This window comes from Antedon bifida, chromosome 4, assembly GCF_963402885.1.
Source record: "Antedon bifida chromosome 4, ecAntBifi1.1, whole genome shotgun sequence".
In the NCBI taxonomy this organism is placed as follows: Eukaryota; Metazoa; Echinodermata; class Crinoidea; order Comatulida; family Antedonidae; genus Antedon; species Antedon bifida.
Window position 1 is genome coordinate 19,528,168 of NC_136229.1, and position 26,306 is coordinate 19,554,473.

Below are 26,306 nucleotides of genomic sequence, written 5' to 3' on the forward strand. Positions count from 1 at the left end.
AAAAAACGCTGCTCGCTTATTGATGTAACAGTTTTAAAGATATATTGTCCCTCTGAAAAATATTTTTTATTTCAAATTTGTTTTTGAATGTGTCATTTTATTGTCACATAATATATAGTTATTTTACCTGAAAAAAAATGTAATTTAAAACAAAAAATATTAAATTGTCTGTCAGACAATGGTTTTTGGGTTATAATTAAACGTTTCTTTTCTCTTTTTATACGTGAATAAATATTATTTTTTTGTTACAGAAGTGAATAACTTTGATATGAAACACGGACTCAATTAGTCACTTTAGTTTATTTTATTGCTAAGGTCAAGTCTGGGGGTCACTTCATCACGCCTAGATACTTCAAGTGTGAAGTATCCTATTACAAACAAAAACTTTAATGGACTGTTTTGATAATAATTCAATGATTATCTGACAGCGAATTACAGTATTATATATATCGGTCAAATACCAGAAATGCTTTGGGATTTGTAATTTTAGCATGACGTGTCCTAATAGACTCTCTTTTTTGGGTCCAGCAGCTGGGACCTATAAATTATAGTCGCGTTTCCATTTTCGCAAAAACGTCAGTCTCTAGTACTATAACTGCTGCTTGCTTTCTGCTTATAAAGGAGTCATCTGTTGTGACGTAGCGGGCTAGAGCAGCAGCAGAGCGTGAAAAATAACGTAATATTATACAGTACTACATTGGTGGCGCGCTCTACATTGCCATAAATCATCTCGAGCGCGGTGAGAAAAACATTAGTTAGGCCTAGCCTAGGCCTAGGTTTTATTTATTTATATCCGATATTAAACAATAAAATGGTATTGACGATAATATTTAAAGGCCTATTGCTTAATATACGTATTACTGTTAGGGTAAGTATTGTAAATCTGGTTAGTGAGGTTGTTAAAATAAAAAAGAGGCTTCTCTCCACCACCTGCCACCACAACCAGCAGGCCCTTCTATTCGGGACGTTACGGATCAGGGACGTTTCGTCAACATTTCAAGCAGTCTTGTCACACTTTTAGAAATTGACTAGGCCTATATCGGCCAGCCAATCATCAACTACTTACAAGTAAAACATTGATTTTGTGATGTGTTTTCAACAACAAATCTTATTTCTTTGTACTGTACTGTACAATGAAACGAAAGAGGATTGACTGTGCAGTGAGTGTGCTGTATGTGTGTGGTGTGTCTTGCTGAAAGTTATTAAAAAACAAATGTAAACTAGATTTGAACTCGTCACTTTGACGAATTCGGGTTATCCGCCACGCGCAAACTGCACGTGCACGTCATACGTTAGAATATTGCGCACAGAAAAACTATTATGCCATTGAAAAAAATTTAGTGCGCTCTCTATTTTGTGTCACGTCTAAGTAATACAGTATATACTATATACTGTATACGTACTACATACAGTGCAGAATAGGTGAAAATAAGTGACCAAAGTTATTGACGCTTTTGCCCATGGTGACGTCTTAAAAATCTTAAAAATGATAAATCATGCTAAAGATAATTGATTGACCTAGACAATATAAAAAATGGGGGGAAATGGAATACGGATAAGTGGAGATGCGCTCTATTAAATGTGATGAGCTATGACGAAAGAGACAAAAATCCAATATTTTATATTCGAGTGGTCATACGATGACGTCACAATGTCCGGTTAGCCATATTGATTTATGATCCGATATCTACAACTCATCAACTTCCAGAATATGTAAAAAAAATAAAAGTTCATTATGTAGTTTAGAATCTATGACTGTTCAAAAAAAGGCATAATTTTGACGAATTTTTTTAACTTTTTCATCAAAAACGCGCGCAAATTATCCAATTCGACGTGCTCGTATGACGTGATTTTAAGTCGAAATTGTTTCAAAAGTTGGTAAAATTACTAGAAAAGGCTTGAAAAACATAAATCACGCAAAAAAATATATTTTTAGTGTTACGGGCGCACCACGCGCGTAAAAATGCGCGCGCGTGTGAGAATTTTTGACATGCTCAAAACGTCATGATCAGCGTAGAAAGTTGATTAGAAATTAATTTTGCGCATTTTGAAATTTTAAATGCGCATGCGCGCGTAACTTTTTGTGAAACATGCCATTTTTAATCCATAGAAAGTTTGCCCTTGATATGACTTAAATTTTCACAAAGTGTCAATACAAAATGACTTTTGGTTTATAATCTATGATCAATCATTGAAATTCATAAAATCGCGCGTAACTTACGCTGCGCGACTCAAACGTCATATAACGAAATTTCTTGCACATCTACAGCTACAGGTCACTCTTATGACAAAGTTATACAATCTTATGTTGACCAGAATTAGAGATACGCTGCCAACAAAATTCCGGGAAAGAAAGAAGAATAATAGAAGACTAGATTTGAACTCGTTACTTTGACGAGTTCGGGTTATCCGCGCAAACGCAACATGCACATACTTAACTATATGAACCTCGACAATTATTATGCCATTCTATGACATGAATTAAATATGTTTACAGTGCTGAATTGTACCTATTATGTAGCACTAGCATACACCATATTACAGTATTTAACAGAATAAACTGTATATGTTATATACAGTGTAGCATAGACAAAATTACGAGACCCATCTTTTAAATCCAATTATTAACACGATGACATCATCAAATTGACAAAGATAACAATTTTAGAAGATAATTATCTAAATAATTACATTAAAACAAATTTGAAGAATTTTGGGCACGTAAAAGTGGGATGCGCTCTCGTTTAAACGCAATGAACTTTTATGCAAGAGATGAAAATATGACTTTTTGAATTCAACTGGCCATATGATGACGTCACAACATCTGATTGGCAAAATATTCACATCAATTCGTATCTACAATCCAATAGCTTCCAGAAAACATTTTAATCATGCTTATCACTTTTTATTCTGACGAGCTATAACAGATTGAAATTTACTGTAAAGATGAAAATAAGTGACCCACGTTATTTACGTTTTTAGACATGATGACATTATAAAAATTAAAATATTTTTAATTCATGCGAAAGATAGTTGATTGACATAGACAATATTAAAATTTCGGGGGAAATGGAATACGTACAAGCGAGATACGCTTTGTTGAATGTGATGAGCAATAACGAAAGAGTAAAAAATCCTATATTTTACATTCGTGTGGCCATACGATGACGTCATAACATCCGAGTGGTAAAGGTTCTGCATGAATTCATATCTACAACATATCTGCTTACATATTAAATTAAAATAATTGGGGGTCGTGGATGATCCTGAGGAGCTATAATAGATTAAAAATAGGCTTAATTTTGACAATATGTTGTCACTTTTGCAACTAAAACGCGCGCAAATGGTCTAAATCAACGTGTTCGTATGACGTCATTTTAATTTGAAATGATGTAAATCTTTTTTAAAATGACTATAGTAGAGTAGAACTAATGAAAAAAAGGGGCCAACCTCAAAAAAATTGCAACAAAAGGTTTTTCAACGGATTTTGGTAGTATTGGGTGTACTAAATAACAGAAAAAAAGTCTCAAGAATTTTGACCACCGGAAAGTGGTTTTTTTTCAAGATGGCCGCCAAAATAGATAAAACGTTAAAATGTCAATACCTCCTAAACTACTTGGTCTATTGATATGATTTTGGTACCAAAATACTCAGAACATACATATTTATATTTGCCCTAATAGAACATTTTGGCCAAAAATGACCGGAAATGCTATTTCTTGCATGTTTGACCTTTGACCTTGATATGTTGTATCTTGGTAACAACTGACCGTAGGGAAACAAATTGTGACTCAAATTGTTCAGAATGTACATATTTACATTTATTGTAATGAGACATTTTGTCAAAAAATGGTTAGAAGTAAAGGTTATTGACCTTTAACCTTTATCTATGTAGAATGTCCATATCTCGGCAACTATGTGTGGTAGAGATTTAAAATTGGGCTCTAAATACTGAGCATATGCTTATTTATATTTACTCTAATGAAACAGTTTGACAAAAAATGACCAGAAACGACATTTTTTGATGATTGACCTTGATATGCTATATTTCGATAATGACTGACTAAGACATACTATTTATGGCTCAATTTGTTCAGAATATAATTATTTTTATTTCGTATAATGGTCTAATCTACCCATGGAATTAAGAGCTTTCCTGGGTAACTGTAATATTTATAAAGACTTTTAGAATATGAGTTCAAGTTCAAATTGTTCAGAACATACTGTATACATTCTTAATAATAATAGTGAATAAAAAACCCGAAAAGTAAACAAAAACAAATATAATAATAATTTTTAATTTCTAATTACGGTATAGCAGCAGTTGATTGGATATTGTGCATGTATTTAGTACGGCTTCCTAAACAACTTTTTTAACTTCGTCTTCATCATCGTCATCAATCTCTCTATCTACGTTGTTCCATTCTTCTAGTTGACACACTCCCCAAACTGAAGTACATGCCAATCCATAGCATCTACAACTGCAACATACAGTTTTACATCCAGTAGTACAGTTACAATGGATGATTTTCAAAAGTTCTTCTGAAGCAGCAGTTTCAATCGTCATTATTGGCACAAATGTTTTATTAAAAACTTCCCCGACTTGGTAGCATCCATGGTATTATCTTTCTTTATCCATTGCATGATTTGATAGTATACTCTAAGACTGTGACATTTTGTAGCAGATGAGGTTGGTGGTAGTAGTTGTTGAGGTTTGATAAATTATTTACCCTCAGCAACTTTCTTATTAAACAGCTTGCATCTGTAGCTATTTGGGAAATCCAGTGACTTGGCTCCAAAACGAATAGACATGGCCTTTAATCCAAACTCCTCGATAGTTTGAAGTTTCTGATGCGGTTGAGTGAAACTATCGGCACACATCAGTGTCATATTCTAGGTTACTTTCTATCAATTTATTGATTTATTTGCCTTCCTAAAGATGTCTTTAGGCTTTGAAGAGTGAGGGTGGAAACGGACTTCATATTTCATTACATCGTCTAGAGAGATTTGTCCTAACTGAATTTGATGGAAAGAAAGAAGAATTCCTGTCAAGGCATGAGAACAAACACAAATTTATCAACATGCTTTCATATGAGCTATAGAAAAAAGAGTGGAGTTGTGGCTTGATGGTTATGATGCTTGGCTACCACTCCAAGGGTCCTGAGTTCAAGTCCCGTCACATGTCAGGATTTTTTCTAAGGACCAAATTACTCCACTCCCAAAGACTTGTAATAAGACTTTGTTTACGTAGAGCATCTTGTGTATATGTTTGTCTTGTGAACCTCTGAGGGTCCCTAATGATCAGCAATAGCTGGATGGATCACCCTCATTAAATATGGTTTAAAAAAAACCAAAAAAAGCGATGTTGACATTGCTCTGGCAACAGTTGAAGTCTCTGAACATAATACAGTAACTTTGATTGGAGAAGACACGGACTTACTGGTACTTTTACTGTATCATGTAAATACAACAAACCGAGAAATGTACTTCAGATTAGACAAAGGAAAAGATGGGCCTACTAGAGTGATTAATGTAACCAGATTGAAATCTGTTTTAGGATATAAAATCATCCATTGTAACTACTGGATGTATGTTGCAGTTGTAGAAGCTATGGATTGGCATGTACTTCAGTTTGGGGAGTGTGTCAACTAGAAGAATGGAACAACGTAGATAGAGAGATAGATGACGATGATGAAGACGAAGTTGGAACAGTTGTTTAAGATGCCGTACTAAATACATGCACAATATCTAATCAATTGCTGCTATACCATAATTAGAAATTTAAAAGTTATTATTATATTTGTTTTTGTTTACTTTTCGGTTTTTTATTTACTATTATTATTAAGATTGTATACAGTATGTTCTGAACAATTTGAACTTGAACTCATATTCTGAAGGTCTTTATAAATATTACAGTTATTTGATTCCCAGGAAAGCTCTCTATTTCATAAGTAGATTAGACCATTATACGAAATAAAAAATAATTATATTCTGAACAAATTGAGCCATAAAAGGTGTATCTCAGTCAGTCATTATCGAAATATAGCATATCAAGGTCAATGGTCAAACATGTCGTTTCTGGTCATTTTTTGTCAAACTGTTTCATTAGAGTAAATATAAATAAGTATATTCTCAGTATTTAGAGCCCAATTTTAAATCTCTACCACACATAGTTGCCGAGATATGGAAATTATACACAGATAAAGTTAAAGGTTAATAACCTTTACTTCCAACCATTTTTTGACAAAATGTCTCATTACAATAAATGTAAATATGTACATTCTGAACAATTTGAGCCATCATTTGTTTCCCTACGGTCAGTTGTTACCAAGATACAACATATCAAGGTCAAAGGTCAAATTGTCAGAAATGGTATTTCCGGTCATTTTTGGCCAAAATGTTCTATTATAGCGAATATAAATATGTATGTTCTGAGTATGTTGGTACCAAAATCATATCAATAGACCAAGTAGTTTAGGAGGTATGGACATTTTAACTTTTTATCTATTTTGGCGGCCATCTTGAAAAAAAACACTTTCCGGTGGTCGAAATTCTTGAGACTTTTTTTCTGTTATTTAGTACACTCAATACTACCAAAATCCGTTGAAAAACCTTTTGTTGCAATTTTTTTGAGGTGAAACCTTATTTCTACTCTACTACTAAGAAAGGCTGTAAAATCATAATTCAAGAAAAAAACACATGATTTTCATGCTCCGTGCGCACCTTACGCGTAAATTTTTTCGTGCGCGTGGGAATTTTTGACATGCTCAAAATGTCATGATCAGCGTAGAAAGTTGATTAGAAATTATTTTTGCGCATTTTGAAATTTTAAATGCGCGTGCACGCGTAACTTCTTGTGAAACATGCCATTTTTAATCCATAGAAAGTTTGCCCTTGATATGACTTAAATTTTTACCAAGTGTCAATACAAAATGACTTTTGGTTTATAATCTATGATCAATCATTAAAATTCATAAAATCGCACGTAACTTACGCTGCGCGACTCTAACGTCATATAACGAAATTTCTTGCACGTCTACAGCTACAGGTCAATCTTATGACAAAGTTATGCAATCTTATGTTGACCATAATTAGAGATACGCTGCGAACAAAATTCCGGGAAAGAAAGAAGAATAACAAAGATGATGAAGATGAAAAAAAAGATATTTACAATCACAAGGGTTATCCGCAACTAAGTTGCGGATAACCAAAAAACTAGATTTGAACTCGTCACTTTGACGAGTTCGGGTTATCCGCGCAAACGCAACATGCACATACTTAACTATATGAACCTCGACAATTATTATGCCATCCTATGACATGAAATAAATATGTTTACAGTGCTGAATTGTACCTATTATGTAGCATACACCATTACAGTATTTTACAGAATAAACTGTATATGTTATATACAGTGTAGCATAGACAAAATTACGAGACCCATCTTTTAAATCCAATTATTAACACGATGACATCATCAAATTGACATATAAAGATAACAATTTTAGAAGACAAATTTGAAGAATTTTGGGCACGAAAAAGTGAGATGCGCTCTTGTTTAAACGCAATGAACTTTTACGCAAGAGATGAAAATATGACTTTTTGAATTCAACTGGCCATATGATGACGTCACAGCATCTGATTGGCAAAATATTCACATCAATTTGTATCTACAATCCAATAGCTTCCAGAAAACGTTTAAATCATGATTATCACTTTTTATTCTGACGAGCTATAACAGATTGAACTTTACTGTAAAGATAAAAATAAGTGACCACCGTTATTTACGTTTTTAGACATGATGACGTTATAAAAATTTAAATATTTTTAATTCATGCGAAAGATAGTTGATTGACGTAGACAATTTTAAAATTTCGGGAGAAATGGAATACGTATAAGCGAGATGCGCTTTGTTGAATGTGATGAGCAATAACGAAAGAGTAAAAAATCCTATATTTTACATTCGTGTGGCCATACGATGACGTCATAACATCCGAGTGGTAAAGGTTCTGCATGAATTCATATCTACAACATATCTGCTTACATATTAAATTAAAAAAATTGGGGGTCGTGGATGATCCTGAGGGGCTATAATAGATTAAAAATAGGCTTAATTATGACAATATGTTGTCACTTTTGCAACTAAAACGCGCGCAAATGGTCTAAATCAACGTGTTCGTATGACGTCATTAAAAATATGGAGGTGCACAACTTCAGGTAAATGTCCATATAATGACAAAGTTATACAAAAGATATATTCACAAGCAATAGGGGATATGCTGTAGACAAAAATCCGGGAAAGAAAGAAGAATAACAAAGAAGATGAACTAGACATGAAACTCGTCACTTTGACGAGTTAGTTATCCGCACCACGACAAACGCCACGTTCACATCATACGTTGGAATATTGCACACAGATAAAGATTATGGCATTATGACAAGAACTGAAGAATATGATATGCTGTTAGTGCTGAATTCTGTCAATTTTGTGTCATATAGCATATACATGCAAACAGTATAATCTGTATACATATTACATACAGTGTAGAATAGGTGAAATTACGGGACCCGCCATTTATTCCAATTTTTAACATGGCGACGGTATCAAAATGAAACACTTGGATAGCAATTTCAGAAGGAAATTATCTCAGGAACAACATATTAACGTGTAGAAGAAATTTGAATACATAAAATATAGATGCGCACCCTTTTAAATGTGATGAACTATTACGCAAAATATGAAAATTTGACCTTTTTAATTAAACTTGTCATATGATGACGTCACAACATCTGATTGACAAAATGTTCACATGAATTCGTATCTACAATCCAATAGCTTCCAGAAAACGTTTTAATCGTGATTATCACATTTTATTCTTACGAGCTATAACAGATTAAAATTTACTGTAAAGATAAAATTAATGACCCACGTAATTTAAATTTTTAGGCATGATGACGTTATAAAAATTAAAATATTTTTAACTCATGCGAAAGAAAATTGATTGACCTAGATAATATTAAAATCTCGGAGAAAATGGAAGACGGATAAGCGTGATGCGCTCCATTGAATGTGATGAGCAATAACGAAAGAGACAAAAATCCTATTTTTTACATTTGTGTGGCCATACGATGACGTCAAAACATCCGTAAGGAAAAAATTCTGCATGAATTCATATCTACAACATATCTGCTTACATATTAAGTTAAAAAACTCGGGGGTAACGGTTGATCCTGAGGAGAGCTATAATAGATTCAAAATAGGCATAATTTTGACAATATTTTGTAACTTTTGCAACTAAAACGCATGCAAATGGTCTAAATCAACGTGTACGTATGACGTCATTTTAATTTGAAATGATGTCAATCTTTTTAAAAATGACTAGGAAAGGCTGGAAAATCACAATTTAATAGAAAAAAACATGATTTTCATGCTGCGTGCGCACTGCACGCGTAAAATTGTTCGCGCGCGCGGGAAATTTTGACATGCGCAAAATGTCATGAATGGCGTAAAAAGTTGATTAGAAATTAATTTTGCGCATTTTAAAATTTTAAATGCGCGTGCGCGCGTAACTTCTTGTAAAACACGCCATTTTTAGTTAACTAAAAGTTTGCCCTTGATATGACTTAAATTTTCATAAAGGGTAAAAAAAAAATTACGCTTGGTTTTTAAGCTATGATCAATCATAAAAAATGATAAAATCGCGCGTAAGTCACGTTGCGCAACTCTGACGTCATTCAAAATAGGAGGTGCACAACTTCACGTAAATGCCCATGTGTTGACAAAGTTATGAAATGTTATGTTTACCCATTTTAGAGAAATGCTCCTCACAAAAAGGAAGGAAAGAAAGAAGAACTAGACATGAAACTCGTCACTTTGACGAGTTAGTTATCCGCACAACGACAAACGCCACGTGCACGTCATACGTTGGAATATTGCACACAGATAAAGATTATGGCATTATGACAAGAACTGAAAAATATGATATGCTGTTAGTGCTGAATTCTGTCAATTTTGTGTGATATAGTATATACATGCAAACAGTATAATCTGTATACATATTACATACAGTGTAGAATAGGTGAAATTACGGGACCCGCCATTTATTCCAATTTTTAACATGGCGACGGTATCAAAATGAAACACTTAGATAGCAATTTCAGAAGAAAATTATCTCAGGAACAACATATTAACGTGTAGAAGAAATTTGAACACGTAAAATATAGATGCGCACCCTTTTAAATGTGATGAACTATTACGCAAAATATGAAAATACGACTTTTTTTATTCAACTGGCCATATGATGACGTCACAACATCCGATTGGCAAAATGTTTACATAAATTCGTATCTACGATCCAATAGCTTCCAGAAAACGTTTTAATCGTGATTATCACATTTTATTCTTACGAGCTATTACAGATTAAAATTTACTGTAAAGATGAAATTAATGACCCACGTAATTAAAATTTTTAGGCATGATGACGTCATAAAAATTAAAATATTTTTATCTCATGCTAAAGAAAGTTGATTGACCTACACAATATATAAATGTAGGAGAAAAAGGAATACAGATAAGCGTGATGCGCTCCATTGAATGTGATGAGCAATAACGAAAGAGACAAAAATCCTATATTTTACATTCGTGTGGCCATACGATGACGTCACAATGTTTTTTTAGCCTTATCGATGCATGATCCGATATCTACAACTCATCAACTTCTAGATTTTGTAATAAAAATAAACGGTTCACGGTTTACTTTAGAAACTATGACTGTTTAAAAAAAGACATAATTTTGACGATTTTTTAAGCTTTTTCATAAAAAACGCGCACAAATTGTCTTATTCAACGTGTTCGTATGGCGTTATTTAAACTGGAAAAGGTCTAAATTGTTTTCAAAATTACTAGGAAAGGCTTGAAAAATATAATTCAAGAGAAAAAAATATGTTTTTAACGCTACGTGCGCACCGCGTGCGTAAAAAATTGCGCGCCCGTGGGAATTTTTGACAAGCTCAAAATGACAAGAAACGCATAAAAAGTTGATTAGAAATTAATTTTGGGCATTTTGAAATTTTAAATGCGCGTGCGCGCGTAACTTCTTGTGAAACATGCCATTTTTAATCCGTAGAAAGTTTGCCCCTGATATGACTTAAATTTTGTCAAAGTGTCAATACTAAATGACTTTTGGTTTTTAATCTATGATCAATCATTGAAATTCATAAAATTGCGCGTAAGTCACGTTGCGCAACTATGACGTCATTCAAAAATAGGAGGTGCACAACTTCACGTAAATGCCCATATGTTGTCAAAGTTATGAAATGTTATGTTTACACATTTTAGAGAAACGCGACTCACAAAAAGGAAGGAAGGAAAGAAGAACTAGACATGAAACTCGTCACTTTGACGAGTTAGTTATCCGCACCACGACAAACGCCACGTGCACGTCATACGTTGGAATATTGCACACAGAAAAAGATTATGGCATTATGACAAGAACTGAAAAATATGATATGCTGTTAGTGCTGAATTTTGTGTCATATAGTATATACATGCAAACAGTATAAGCTGTATACATATTACATACAGTGTAGAATAGGTGAAATTACGGGACCCGCCATTTATTCCAATTTTTAACATGGCGACGGTATCAAAATGAAACACTTAGATAGCAATTTCAGAAGGAAATTATCTCAGGAACAACATATTAACGTGTAGAAGAAATTTGAATACGTAAAATATAGATGCGCACCCTTTTAAATGTGATGAACTATTACGCAAAATATGAAAATACGACTTTTTTTATTCAACTGGCCATATGATGACGTCACAACATCCGATTGGCAAAATGTTTACATGAATTCGTATCTACAATCCAATAGCTTCCAGAAAACGTTTTAATCGTGATTATCACATTTTATTCTTACGAGCTATTACAGATTAAAATTTACTGTAAAGATGAAATTAATGACCCACGTAATTAAAATTTTTAGGCATGATGACGTCATAAAAATTAAAATATTTTTATCTCATGCTAAAGAAAGTTGATTGACCTACACAATATATAAATGTAGGAGAAAAAGGAATACAGATAAGCGCGATGCGCTCCATTGAATGTGATGAGCAATAACGAAAGAGACAAAAATCCTATATTTTACATTCGTGTGGCCATACGATGACGTCACAATGTTTTTTTAGCCTTATTGATGCATGATCCGATATCTACAACTCATCAACTTCTAGATTTTGTAATAAAAATAAACGGTTAACGGTTTACTTTAGAAACTATGACTGTTTAAAAAAAGACATAATTTTGACGATTTTTTAAGCTTTTTCATAAAAAACGCGCACGAATTGTCTAATTCAACGTGTTCGTATGGCGTTATTTAAACTGGAAAAGGTCTAAATTGTTTTCAAAATCACTGGGAAAGGCTTGAAAAATATAATTCAAGAGAAAAAAATATGTTTTTAACGCTATGTGCGCACCGCGCGCATAAAAAATTGCGCGCCCGTGGGAATTTTTGACATGCTCAAAATGACAAGAAACGCGTAAAAAGTTGATTAGAAATTAATTTTGCGCATTTTGAAATTTTAAATGCGCGTGCGCGCGTAACTTCTTGTCAAACATGCCATTTTTAATCCGTAGAAAGTTTGCCCCTGATATGACTTAAATTTTGTCAAAGTGTCAATACTAAATGACTTTTGGTTTTTAATCTATGATCAATCATTGAAATTCATAAAATTGCGCATAAGTCACGTTGCGCAACTATGACGTCATTCAAAAATAGGAGGTGCACAACTTCACGTAAATGCCCATATGTTGTCAAAGTTGTGAAATGTTATGTTTACACATTTTAGAGGAACACGACTCACAAAAAGGAAGGAAGGAAAGAAGAATAATACAGAAAAAAAATATTGATCTCATACAATTACAAGGAGTTATCCGCTTGGTATACCAAGCGGATAACTAATAATACAGAAAAAAACTATTGATCCCATACAATAACAAGGAGTTATCCGCTTGGTATACCAAGCGGATAACTAATAATACAGAAAAATATTGATCCAATACAATCACAAGGAGTTATCCGCTACTAAGCGGATAACTAAAAAGATATTTACAATCACAAGGGTTATCCTGCAACTAAGTTGCGGATAACCAAAAAAAAAAAGATCGTGACAATAACAAGGGGTTATCCGCCAAGTGCGGATAACCAAAAAGATATTTACAATAACAAGGGTTATCCGCAAAACCTTACGGTTGCGGATAACCAACTAGATTTGAACTCGTCACTTTGACGAGTTCAGGTTATCCGCGCAAACGCAACATGCACATACTTAACCATATGAACCTCGACAATTATTATGCCATCCTATGACATGAAATAAATATGTTTACAGTGCTGAATTGTACCTATTATGTAGCATACATCATATTACAGTATTTTACAGAATAAACTGTATATGTTATATACAGTGTAGCATAGACAAAATTACGAGACCCATCTTTTAAATCAATTATTAACACGATGACGTCATCAAATTGACATATAAAGATAACAATTTTCATAAAATAATAAATAATAAAAAATAAAAATCGCACGTAACTTACGCTGCGCGACTCTAACGTCATATAACGAAATTTCTTGCACATCTACAGCTACAGGTCAATCTTATGACAAAAGTTATTGGTTATCCGCAACTTAGTTGCAGGATAACCCATGTGATTGTAAATATCTTTTTTGGTTATCCGCAACTTAGTTGCAGGATATTGGTTATCCGCAACTTAGTTGCAGGATAACCCATGTGATTGTAAATATCTTTTTCTTCATCATCTTCTTTGTTATTCTTCTTTCTTTCCCGGATTTTTGTGTGTCGCATATCTCCTATTGCTTGTGAACGTAACTTTGTATAACTTTGTCAATTGATTGGCCTGCAGCTGTAGATGTGCAAGAAACTTCGTTATATGACGTTAGAGTCGCGCAGCGTAAGTTACGCGCGATTTTATGAATTTCAATGATTGATCATAGATTATAAACCAAAAGTCATTTTGTATTGACACTTGGTGAAAATTTAAGTCATATCATGGGAAAACTTTCTATGGATTAAAAATAGCATGTTTCACAAGAAGTTACGCGCGCACGCGCATTTAAAATTTCAAAATGCGCAAAATTAATTTCTAATCAACTTTCTACGCTGATCATGACATTTTGAGCATGTCAAAAATTCCCACGCGCGCGAAAAAAATTACGCGTAAGGTGCGCACGGAGCATGAAAATCATGTGTTTTTTTCTTGAATTAAGATTTTACAGTCTTTCCTAGTTATTTTAAAAAAGATTGACATCATTTCAAATTAAAATGACGTCATACAAACACGTTGATTGAGACCATTTGCGCGCGTTTTAGTTGCAAAAGTGACAACATATTGTCAAAATTAGGCCTATTTTTAATCTTCTATAGCTCCTCCGGATCATCCATGACCCCCAATTTTTTTAATTTAATATGTAAGCAGATATGTTGTAGATATGAATTCATGCAGAATCTTTACCCCTCGAATGTTATGACGTCATCGTATGGCCACACGAATGTAAAATATAGGATTTTTTACTCTTTCGTTATTGCTCATCACATTAAATAGAGCGCATCTCGCTTATACGTATTCCATTTCCACAGATATTTTAATACTCTCTAGGTCAATCAACTATCTTTCGCATGAGTTAAAAATATTTTAATTTTTATGACGTCATCATGTAAAAAAAAGTAAATAACGTGGGTCCCCTATTTTCATCTTTATAGTAAATTTCAATCTGTTATAGCTCGTTAGAATAAAAAGTGATAATCATGATTAAAACGTTTTCTGGAAGCTATTGGATTGTAGATACGAATGTATGTGAATATTTTGCCAATCAGATGTTGTGACGTCATCATATGGCCAGTTGAATTCAAAAAGTCATATTTTTATCTCTTGCGTAAAAGTTAATTGCGTTTAAACGAGAGCGCATCTCACTTTTACGTGCTCAAAATTCTTCATATTTGTATTAATGTAATTATTTAGATAATTGTCTTCTAAAATAGTTATCTTTATATGTCAATTTGATGATGTCATCGTGTTAATAATTGGATTTAGAAGATGGGTCTCGTAATTTCGTCTATGCTACACTGTATATAACATAATACAGTGTATTCTGTAAATACTGTAATTAATATGCTGTATTCTACAAAATAGGTACAATTCAGCACTGTAAACATATTTAATTCATGTCATAGGATGGCATAATAATTGTCGGCGTTCATATATTTTAAACGTATGTGCATGTTGCGTTTGCGCGGATAACCCGAACTCGTCAAAGTGACGAGTTCAAATCTAGTTGGTTATCCGCAACTTAGTTGCGGATAACCCTTGTTATTGTCACGTTTCTTTTTCTTCATCTTTATTCTTCTTTCTTTCCCGGATTTTTGTTGCAGCTATATCTCAAATTTTTGTAGACATAACTTTGTATAACTTTGTCATTATATGGACATTTACCTGAAGTTGTGCACCTCCATATTTTTAATGACGTTTGAGTCGCGCAGCGTAAGTTACGCGCGATTTTATGAATTTCAATGATTGATCATAGATTATAAACCAAAAGTCATTTTGTTTTGACACTTAGTGAAAATTTAAGTCATATCAAGGGCGAACTTTCTATAGATTAAAAATGACATGTTTCACAAGAAGTTACGTGCGCACGCGCATTTAAAATTTAAAAATGCGCAAAATTAATTTCTAATCAACTTTCTACGCTGATCATGACAATTTAAACATGTCAAAAATTCCCACGCGCGCGAAAAAAATTACGCGTAAGGTGCGCACGGAGCATGAAAATCATGTGTTTTTTTCTTGAATTATGATTTTACAGCCTTTCTTAGTCATTTTAAAAAAGATTTACATCATTTCAAATTAAAATGACGTCATACGAACACGTTGATTTAGACAATTTGCGCGCGTTTTAGTTGCAAAAGTGACAACATATTGTCAAAATTAAGCCTATTTTTAATCTATTATAGCTCCTCAGGATCATCCACGACCCCCAATTTTTTTAATTTAATATGTAAGCAGATATGTTGTAGATATGAATTCATGCAGAACCTTTACCACTCGGATGTTATGACGTCATCGTATGGCCACACGAATGTAAAATATAGGATGTTTTACTCTTTCGTTATTGCTCATCATATTAAATAGAGCGCATCTCACTTTTACGTGCCCAAAATTCTTCAAATTTGATTTAATGTAATTATTTAGATAATTATCTTCTAAAATTGTTATCTTTATATGTCAATTTGATGACGTCATCGTGTTAATAATTGGATTTAAAAGATGGGTCTCATAATTTTGTCTATGCTACACTGTATATAACATATACAGTTTATTCTGTAAAATACTGTAATATGATGTATGCTACATAATAGGTACAATTCAGCACTGTAAACATATTTATTTCATGTCATAGGATGGCATAATAATTGTCGAGGTTCATATGGTTAAGTATGTGCATGTTGCGTTTGCGCGGATAACCCGAACTCGTCAAAGTGACGAGTTCAAATCTAGTTTTTCATCATCTTTGTTCTTCTTTCTTTCCTGGATTTTTGTGAGCAGCATATCCCCTATTGCTTATGAATATATCTTTTGTATAACTTTGTCATTATATGGACATTTACCTGAAGTTGTGCACCTCCATATTTTGAATGACGTCAGAGTTGCGCAACGTGACTTACGCGCGATTTTATGAATTTCAATGATTAATCATAGGATAAAAAATAAAAGTAATTTTGTATTGACATTTGGTGAATATTTAAGTCATATAAAAGGCAAACTTTCTATGGATTAAAAATGGCATGTTTTACAAGAAGTTACGCGCGCACGCGCATTTAAAGTTTCAAAATGCGCAAAATTAATTTCTAATCAACTTTCTGCGCTGATCATGACATTTTGAGCATGTCAAAAATTCCCGCGCGCGCGAAAAATTTTGCTCGTAAGATGTGCACGGAGCATGAAAATCATGTTTTTTCTCTTGAATTGTGATTTTCCAGCCTTTCCTAGTCGTTTTCAAAAAGATTGACATAATTTCAAATTAAAATGACGTCATACGAACACGTTGATTTAGACCATTTGCGCGCGTTTTTGTTTAAAAAGTTACAAAATATTGTCAAAATAATGCCTATTTTGAATCTATTATAGCTCTTCAGGATCGAAGGTGACCCCCAATTTTTTTAACTTATTATGCAAGAAGATAAATTGTAGAAATGATTTCATGCAGAATTTTTACCTCTAGGATGTTATGACGTCATCGTATGGCCACACGAATGTAAAATATAGGATTTTTGTCTCTTTCGTTATTGCTCATCACATTCAACAGAGCGCATCTCGCTTATACGTATTCCATTTCCCCCGAGATTTTATTATTGTCTACGTCAATCAACTATCTTTCACATGAGTTAAAAATATTTTAATTTTTATGACGTCATCATGTCTAAAAATGTAAATAACGTAGGGCACTTATTTTTATCATTACAGTAAATTTTAATCTGTTATAGCTCGTCAGAATAAAAAGTGATAATCATGATTAAAACGTTTTCTGGAAGCTATTGGATTGTAGTTACGAATTCATGTGAATATTTTGCCAATTAGATGTTGTGACGTCATCATATGGCCAGTTTAATTCAAAAAGTCATATTTTCATCTCTTGCGTAAAAGTTCATTGCATTTAAACGAGAGTGCATCTCACTTTTACGTGCCCAAAATTCTTCAAATTTGTATTAATGTAATTATTTAGATAATCAGCTTCTAAAATAGTTATGTTTATATGTCAATTTGATGACATCATCGTGTTAATAATTGGATTTAAAAGATGGGTCTCGTAATTTCGTCTATGCTACACTGTATATAACATATACAGTGTGTTCTGTAAATACTGTAATATGCTGTATGCTACAAAATAGGTACAATTCAGCACTGTAAACATATTTATTTCATGTCATAGGATGGCATAGTAATTGTCGAGGTTCATAGTTTAAAGTATGTGCATGTTGCATTTGCGCGGATAACCCGAACTCGTCAAAGTGACGAGTTCAAATCTAGTGCAATCTTATGTTGACCATAATTAGAGATACGCTGCGAACAAAATTCCGGGAAAGAAAGAAGAATAACAAAGATGATGAAGATGAAAAAAAAGATATTTACAATCACAAGGGTTATCCGCAACTAAGTTGCGGATAACCAAAAAAAAGATTGTGACAATAACAAGGGGTTATCCTCCAAGTGCGGATAACCAATTACAACAACATCTTTGACTTGCTCAACAGATATGTGTGTTTCTTTTAAATAGGCCTAGTAAACATTAAAAAGTCACAATTGGCATATATTTGGTTTATCCGGTCATGTTTGTGGTTACGTTTTCATTTCAGTCGCATATTCAAGCATGGAGGTATTCAAGGCATAGGCTAATACCGAATGAAGGGTTCACATTTTTTTAAGGGGATGAAAAATATTATACATGAATGAATTATTTAATGTGTTTGTAAACTTGCAGAATTTTGGTAGCAACTATCATTCATACAGCAATGTTTTGAGAGAAGCCCTTTGTTGTTCCAAGTGCATAAATAGAAGAATAGCAATACTACCTATTTCAACACATTTAGTTTCAGTGTGGCAAAATCACATAGCAAGAAATGATTTGCATACAGAATAAGATGCAAAACAGGTAAATAGCTGATTTTGGTACTATTGTATGTATAAATTATTGTAGGCAAACTCTGTCTAATTAAAAGTCTATAGTCACATGTGACACTGTAAAATTACAAAATGTGCCTATGCCTATGCCTATGATATGGACAAGCTATGGCATATGTGGAAATACAGTTACAGAGTATCGAGTACACCAATAATGTACATTCAAATTTCACAAGTGCATGTATTCATCAAGCATACATAAGTGAGATACATACAGAATGAAATCAAACAAACGAACAAACAAAAAACACAATCATTTTTATGGGACCAAGGATAGCCCTCTCAATGACCCAAAGGGGATTTTTATATTAGGGGTCCCAGCAAGCGTTTTTTTTCCAGGACGAACGTGGGCAGAAATTATGAATTCATTACCTTAATTATTTTCTATTATAAAGAATTCCAAGATAGCTGATCTACTTCCTAAATATACTAACCCTCTAAATAATCTCTCTCAACTATTAAAAAAAACATGTTCTTGAAAGACCTCCAGTGTAATAGGTTAACGCCTTTACCACTAGACCAAACATTTCGGTTGGCAAACGCTGTTTACAAAGATGATTTAATCTCTCTGCATACTCTCTCTGCTGAAAGTAGACAATACTCGCGTGCGCGAGAGTAGTTGGGGGGGGTTAAGCCACACCCATTTACGTAAATTGCCCACGTTCGTCCTGAAAAAAAAAATTACGCTCCCAGCAAACATAAAAACAATTAACACACAACATAATTTAAAAATAAATTCTCATTAAAAAGGACAACTTTTTAATTTAAAGTGTGAGTGTTTCGCTTAGCTTAAGTGTGATTAGTTAATAGTACATGCATACTCCTTAAAAAAGCGTAAACACAAAAACATAATTTATTTTACATTTTGTAATTTCACAATCTGGACTGAAAACCAGCTCCAAATTCAGTATTAACCTGACATTTAAGGAAATACAATTAACATTAATATTTAAAATCCGATACCACGGAAGTCCTTAAATATTTATTGCCTTGAAATATCAAATAATTAATAATAAATGTGATAGGTGAATGGCAACATGAGATGTTGGGCAAACTCATGCGACCTTTATTCAGAGAGTTGACTGTACTGCAATACTACTACCAGTTAAATAATGACTGATGCAGTTATACCATGGAACCTATAAATTAGGTACATGGTACATACAGTATAATAAAAAGATTCTCGTAATAAATTAATGAAATTGTATTGTATTATTGCAGAATCCATTGAAAAACAGGTAAAGAGCATAGTTGATTCTTGTTATTGTATAGTTTATCCAGTAATTCTGTATAAGGCACATATGTATCACATGTGACACTGTATTACAAAATTTGCCTCGGATGTGGCAAAATTAATTAATACATTACAGAGAATCGAGGGAAGCGTATATGAATACCAATTTGGATACCAAGCAATATGTTCATTCAACATAAACAAAATTTCCACTTACAGTACAGTATAATAATAAGACAATCTCATAAATTTAATGAATTGAAAGCATTGCATTGTTACAGTTTGTATTGACCAAGTTGAATTTCATTATACAATTTCAGTATTAAAATAGTATGCATTTATGGCACCATCCATCATTGTTATATAGTAGTAAAATATGAGAATTGTAATATTAAAAAAGGTAATTTTTTATTCATTCATTTTGAATTTCAGGAATGAGCTGTTAGGAGCTTATTTACTAAGCCTCTGCATTACCACACCGCCTTATCCTCCATTGTTTTTTTCCAACCATGTACTCATTTACAACTGAGTGAACTTGGAGTTGTTCTTATCAGGAGTTGAACCCTGGTCTTTTTGTATAAGTCCAGTGTCTTAACCACTCACCTACCAAAACTCCACAATTGTACCTGTATTATGAAATGAAACTCAAAATTTGCTGATGTTTACCTACTGACTTAAATATGACCTTAAGTACCTGTTTACATTTCTTATAGGCTTTAGTTCGAAGGACAGCAGAGTCAATTCTACACTCAGAACCCACATTTTTAATGAGATTAAAAGATCGATTTAGTTACCTCAGCTGTTTAAGATTCAATCGCTTTGTAAGTATAAAGTATTCTATTTTGCTTTCTTTAATTCTGGTATTCTAATTATATTAATGAATATCACCCAAAGAAGTCTACCAGGTTCTAGATGCCGATTTTACTTATATTGTTAAAAAGATTTTGTTTATTGCACATACGGTGTGTCATACGTATACTTAAATTAGTTTCAAACATCAAAATGTGATGATCTGCTGGTGGCACTTGTAAAGGAATACTAACAAGCTTAAAAAAACTAGTTACTACCCAGGCCCGTAGCCGGAGGGTTATGGGAATCCCCCTTTACAGCAAACCGACTGCGAACCCCCATCACCGACATACCTAATACCCTCACCTCATCTTTGAAAATCCTCCAAATACGTGCCGCACAGTACAAAAGGTTATTCGTAAATTGAAAAATTTGTAAACTTGTTCGTGAATAATTCCTTCCCTGTATGAGCGTATGTCGAGCGATACGTGTCTGTAAATTTATAAGAGTTGCAAATGAATTTCCAATTTTCACCTGAAAAATAAATACACATTTTTGGTCCCTGGATGTAACATGATATTGACGGGAATACCGCACTACAGCGAGCTAGGCCACGAACGATTCGTACAAAGTACACCGTCAGACAACCGCGTACCTGGCAGTCAGCATGCACAAAGTATATAGCGTACATCAAAAAATGCAACACTGCGATTACCTACAGTTATGTGTGGCTATGAAGTATAGTGTATCAAATGGGTCCCATTTTTTTTGGCAAGTTGAGCTGATATACTAAAATACAATTTTTATGCAAGGGCATATATATTTTTTGCCATAGCACCCCTTTCATTATAAACTTACGCATAAGCCCAGACGAGATCTTTGCCATATAACAACATTTTAGATAAATAAAATAATAAATATATATTTATTTGTATTTACCTTTCAGTTTCTAATTTCTCTTCTATAAATTCACCAGCAACATGTATTTTGCTAACATCTGCTGCCCTCTGTTGCCTCTTAAGTTTTTTGGACGTTAGACTCCACACCTGCATCATAGAGGATTAGTGAATAATAATATATTACACTATAGTATTTATGGTATCATGTACTGTAGTTTACATTATACCATCCAATTTTTTTTTTTTAGGCCACCAGCCGATACGTACTCAACTGTATCAATACCACCTATTTACATCAATATATTTAATTTCCTCAACAAATTGCTGTAAATAGATAGAGCTATAATAAACATTGAATTTGTCTTCTCACCCAAAATTTTTTTCGGGGCTTCCCCTAGACGCAAAACAGAATACCGAGTGAATGATGATCAAACAATCGGCGGTTCCGCACATAGCATGCAATGATGCGCATCTAACATACGGCAACAAAGTGTTATCGTCCTTTGCATTAGTTGATATACAAAATTCCTACTCTTTATCATCATAATAAGTATTAAAATTTATTGAAGTTTGAAAGTTTATTGAATTAATTTCAGAAAATGAGAGTTGCTGGTCTAAATATGTATTCATCATGTGTAGATGGTGTAGATTTTGTTAATTTCTTTAAAGGTAAGTTAGCATCACACTTTATTATTCATTTGTTTGTTGTATAAATTCAATCAGCATAATAGCCATACTGTACAATAAAATTTAATATATAATAAATAGAAACATGCTGGGCATGGGCATATTATTAGGTGGTTAAAATCAGTACTGAAAAAGTACGAACCAACCATCGAGTAAAATTCTAGGAAGAAGTAACGCATGATTTAACAAATTTTTCCCTTATGTAAATCTATATATGGATTACATCATCATCTATATAATTTATACCCACCTTCCAGAACACAGGACCAAAAAGTATTCAGTACCCTGTTGTTTTTATTAGAATATATTATTTATTATCAAACAAATACATTTTCTAAAATATATTTACCATTATCATTCAATAGAAAATGCATTAATATGATTTATACTGTAATTGAAATGTATCGTTTAATGTTTTAGGTAATGCCACCATTACTTTTGGAAATAAATGTTTCTATTAGGGAACACTTGTTGGATCCCAAAGATGTCCCCTAAATAGAGTTCTACTTTATTATAATGTATATGTATTGTTAGAAGTTATGGAATCAAACCAATTCAGTCTCTGATTGAAATTGCTTGTTCATTTACATTTTTAACAAAGTAGTGTCATTGTCTCTGTTCTGTGTATAATATACCTTGCTTTCAAAAGAAGAAACCCTGCTTGACCAAGTACTTATTTTTTTTTATCCCAGCTTGTAAAATGTCAGACACATTGTTTTCCTGGTTTTTAGTGACACAACTTCATGTTTGGTAAGTCATTAATCATTGATACATTTTATCTTATTATTTAATTATTAATATAAAATTTGTAAACATAGTTTGTGTACCATAAATGCATTATCTACAGTAGAACGCCTCCTATTCAGTGGCCATCCCTTTTAATGGAACACTTTCCTATGAAATTAACAAGGGGAAAATGTTTTAACGCAATGGTCAACCCTTATTCAGAGGACACCCCTTTTAACGGGAAACTTTGTTGGATCCGAAGGTGTCCCCTTAATAGGAGTTCTACAATATTATAATTGTTATGTATTCATTCATTTTATTTAGTAATCTTAAATAATGTGTTTTAATCTGTTAGGATGTGTATGGTAAGACTGAGGCAGGAAGGACGTGAAGGCAAATATCTTACACATTATCTTATACTCTCCATGTGGACAGATGTTGCAGAAAGAGGACGTGTTATGAACGTAAGCTCTAGCACCTCAAAAGCAGACTGGTCCAAAAGGCCATTTCATATGGCGCGCAAAATCTACTGCTTTAAAAAAATATATAAAAATGAATTTTCAAAGAGTTAATGACCTTAAAACACACAGGCTTCCTACACACCCACCTGTGTATTGGGGTCGTTCGAATCCATACATGACACTATGCCTAAAGCTCCATCTACACTACCACACTTTATGTGACAATAAAATGTGATGTGCCCATATATGGACAAGATGATTTCATATCACATTCATATTTGGGTACATCACACTTTTTTTTGTCATACTAGATTGATCGTGTAGACAGAGCTTTACAATGCGTCTGTACCAACATCCATTGTGCAGTTATGCTGTTATCTGTTCCACTTATATGTTGATAACGGTTTATGTATAGTTTCACAGTTCATACATAGTTCAGTGTTACGCTATTGTCATATGTGAACCTGGTTTAATTATTTTTCAGATTCCTACATCTAAGATGAGAGCAGCAACTTCAAAGATGGTTGAACAATTTCATGGCGTTTTATTGGCATATGATGAAGTATGTATGCTTGAAATCTTTTCTAAATGGTTGAATGTCATTTTTTGTTAAGTACTGCAGTATTCTTGACTTTCGAACTGTATTTAGGGTGTCAAATGATAATAAATAGTTTCATAGTTGCCATTAAAAGGAAATGTTATGATGAAATTCTAGTTCTTTTTACTTATTATATGGTTTTCTTTGTTAATCTGATAGTCTCTTTTATGTGGCAGGGTGTGATGTCGGGTGACCGAGTTCTTGCTGGTGCTCTTAGGCGCAATCTATTCCTTCAGAGGTGCGATGACCCTGAGTCATTAGCAAATATGGTGGAATATGTTAGAATGCAGGTAAAGCACATAGATCATTCCAATGTCACATTACCATTAACACTATGATAACTATCATTTTCATCAACAGCATTTTCAATACTAATACCACTATTAAAATAATGCAAACTCGTAGGGCCTAGGTACAGTGTGTGAGAAATATTAAATTTTTGCTACACTGGAATAGCTAGCCTGGCACCTTATTTGATAGGTAAAAAATTAATAAGTAAATTAATAATTAAAATTAAATATTTTCAAGTTTGATTGTAAGAAGCATTGTAAACATTTTCTTACTGTTATGGTTTGTACAAATTTTTGTACATACTGTACTTTTTTACCTAATGCCCTTTTCACACCTGCAAAAATAACAACAGGTTTGCATAGTGACAAGACAATTTTCTGAAAATTTTCCCAATTCTCGTGAGAAAAACAGGCTTTTTAGTCGTACAGCTCACTATGTCGGTCGGTTGGTCGGTAAATACTAACTTGAGCACGCGACTGCAGCCATGTATATGGCCTTGTTTTTGTTCAGAGATGTCCTTGTGTGCTACTGCCCTGGTATTAAACTGACCAATCATAGTAATCAAATAGAGATTTCTCATTGTTCACATATACATGTATGAAAACGTGTGATTAATCAGGAGATCAAACCTGGTTATAACATGTTACAAGTTGTAACAATTTATGCAGATGTGAAAAGGGTATAAAATAGGGGTTCTGCTTTTGTTTAATTCAATCAATTGACCATTTCCCTACTACATCTCATCAATTTACCGATTTTATCTTTTTTAGATTCAGTATTTGGAGACATTAGACAGTTCACAACTCTTACAAAAAGGACGAATCAAATGGTTACCATTCAAAGCAAACACATCACATCTAGAGGGCGACCTTCCAAAAGCATTATCAATTGACGAGGAACTACTAGGTCCTGATCCTAATGTCATTGACAAGGTTCCAACATAATAGTACTTACCTGAAAGTTTGTAGGTGTGATGTGATGTGTGTTAGTAGAAGAAGGACACAAAGAAGCTAGCCATATAATACATTATTTCTCATAATTATCATTTTGTTGTCCGCATATATTTTCATTGCTACTAATTAATATTCACTCCAATTTTCTCATACTATTTCATGTCATACGTTTACTAATCATCACCATCATCATCATCATTTCAAATATAATTGGTTATTGAAATATGAATATATTCTATGAATTTACCTATTCCATGTATGAGGAAATCCTGTAGATGTCACAATAATCAGTCAATTTAGTTTTTATAGATGACCAGAAATACTAACTTTTCAGCCAATAGTTGATTTTGCTAATCATAATGAAAAAGAAATTAGATCAAGGGGCATATTAGACTCATATTCGCTCATTAGCTGCTCAAACTGCTAACAATTGCAGGAAAGTGTGTGAGGGGCCTAGATTGCCCTTAACTAGTTTAGAACAGGATTATTCCATTCCATTTTGAGGGGTATCCATTCTTGAGCAAACTGAGTTCATATAATGCTGTTCAGAAACCTTTCTTATGTATTTATATTTTTAAACTAAATTTACTTTCAACAAGAAAGAAAGTACATTGCAAGTATTAATATTATTTTACAAAAATGTAAGAAAGGTTTAAATAAATATAATAACATTGAGTCTTCGATGTCTATCAATTATCATTTCAGTATAAACCCTCAAACTAATAACTATTTAACGTAACTTGTATTTAAAATCCTATTGTACAGTGTTAATGCATTCTGTGACGTTCCATACTAACCCCTTGAAAGCTCCTTGAAAAAACATGCATTAATTGCATAGACGTTTCCCAAGTCTGTAGTTATTGTCTTTTTTATGTTAGTCCACCAATCGGCGTTTCGATTT

The 26,306-nt window shown here is 33.1% G+C and overlaps 2 protein-coding genes across 2 annotated transcripts in view; both read left to right on the forward strand.

The window, feature by feature from the left end:
• Positions 1–26,306, forward strand: part of LOC144839541 (uncharacterized) — a 78,144-nt gene that overhangs the window by 2,149 nt on the left and 49,689 nt on the right. The gene's annotated exons all lie outside the window — the stretch shown is intronic.
• On the forward strand, positions 735–26,080 carry LOC144839539 (ubiquinol-cytochrome-c reductase complex assembly factor 1-like). Its single transcript, XM_078694950.1, has 8 exons — positions 735–739; positions 20,715–20,822; positions 22,286–22,358; positions 23,069–23,126; positions 23,458–23,566; positions 24,048–24,125; positions 24,338–24,451; positions 25,223–26,080. The coding sequence occupies exons 2-8, from the start codon at positions 20,769–20,771 to the stop codon at positions 25,394–25,396; spliced, it is 660 nt and encodes a 219-aa protein (XP_078551076.1). The 5' UTR covers positions 735–739; positions 20,715–20,768; the 3' UTR covers positions 25,397–26,080.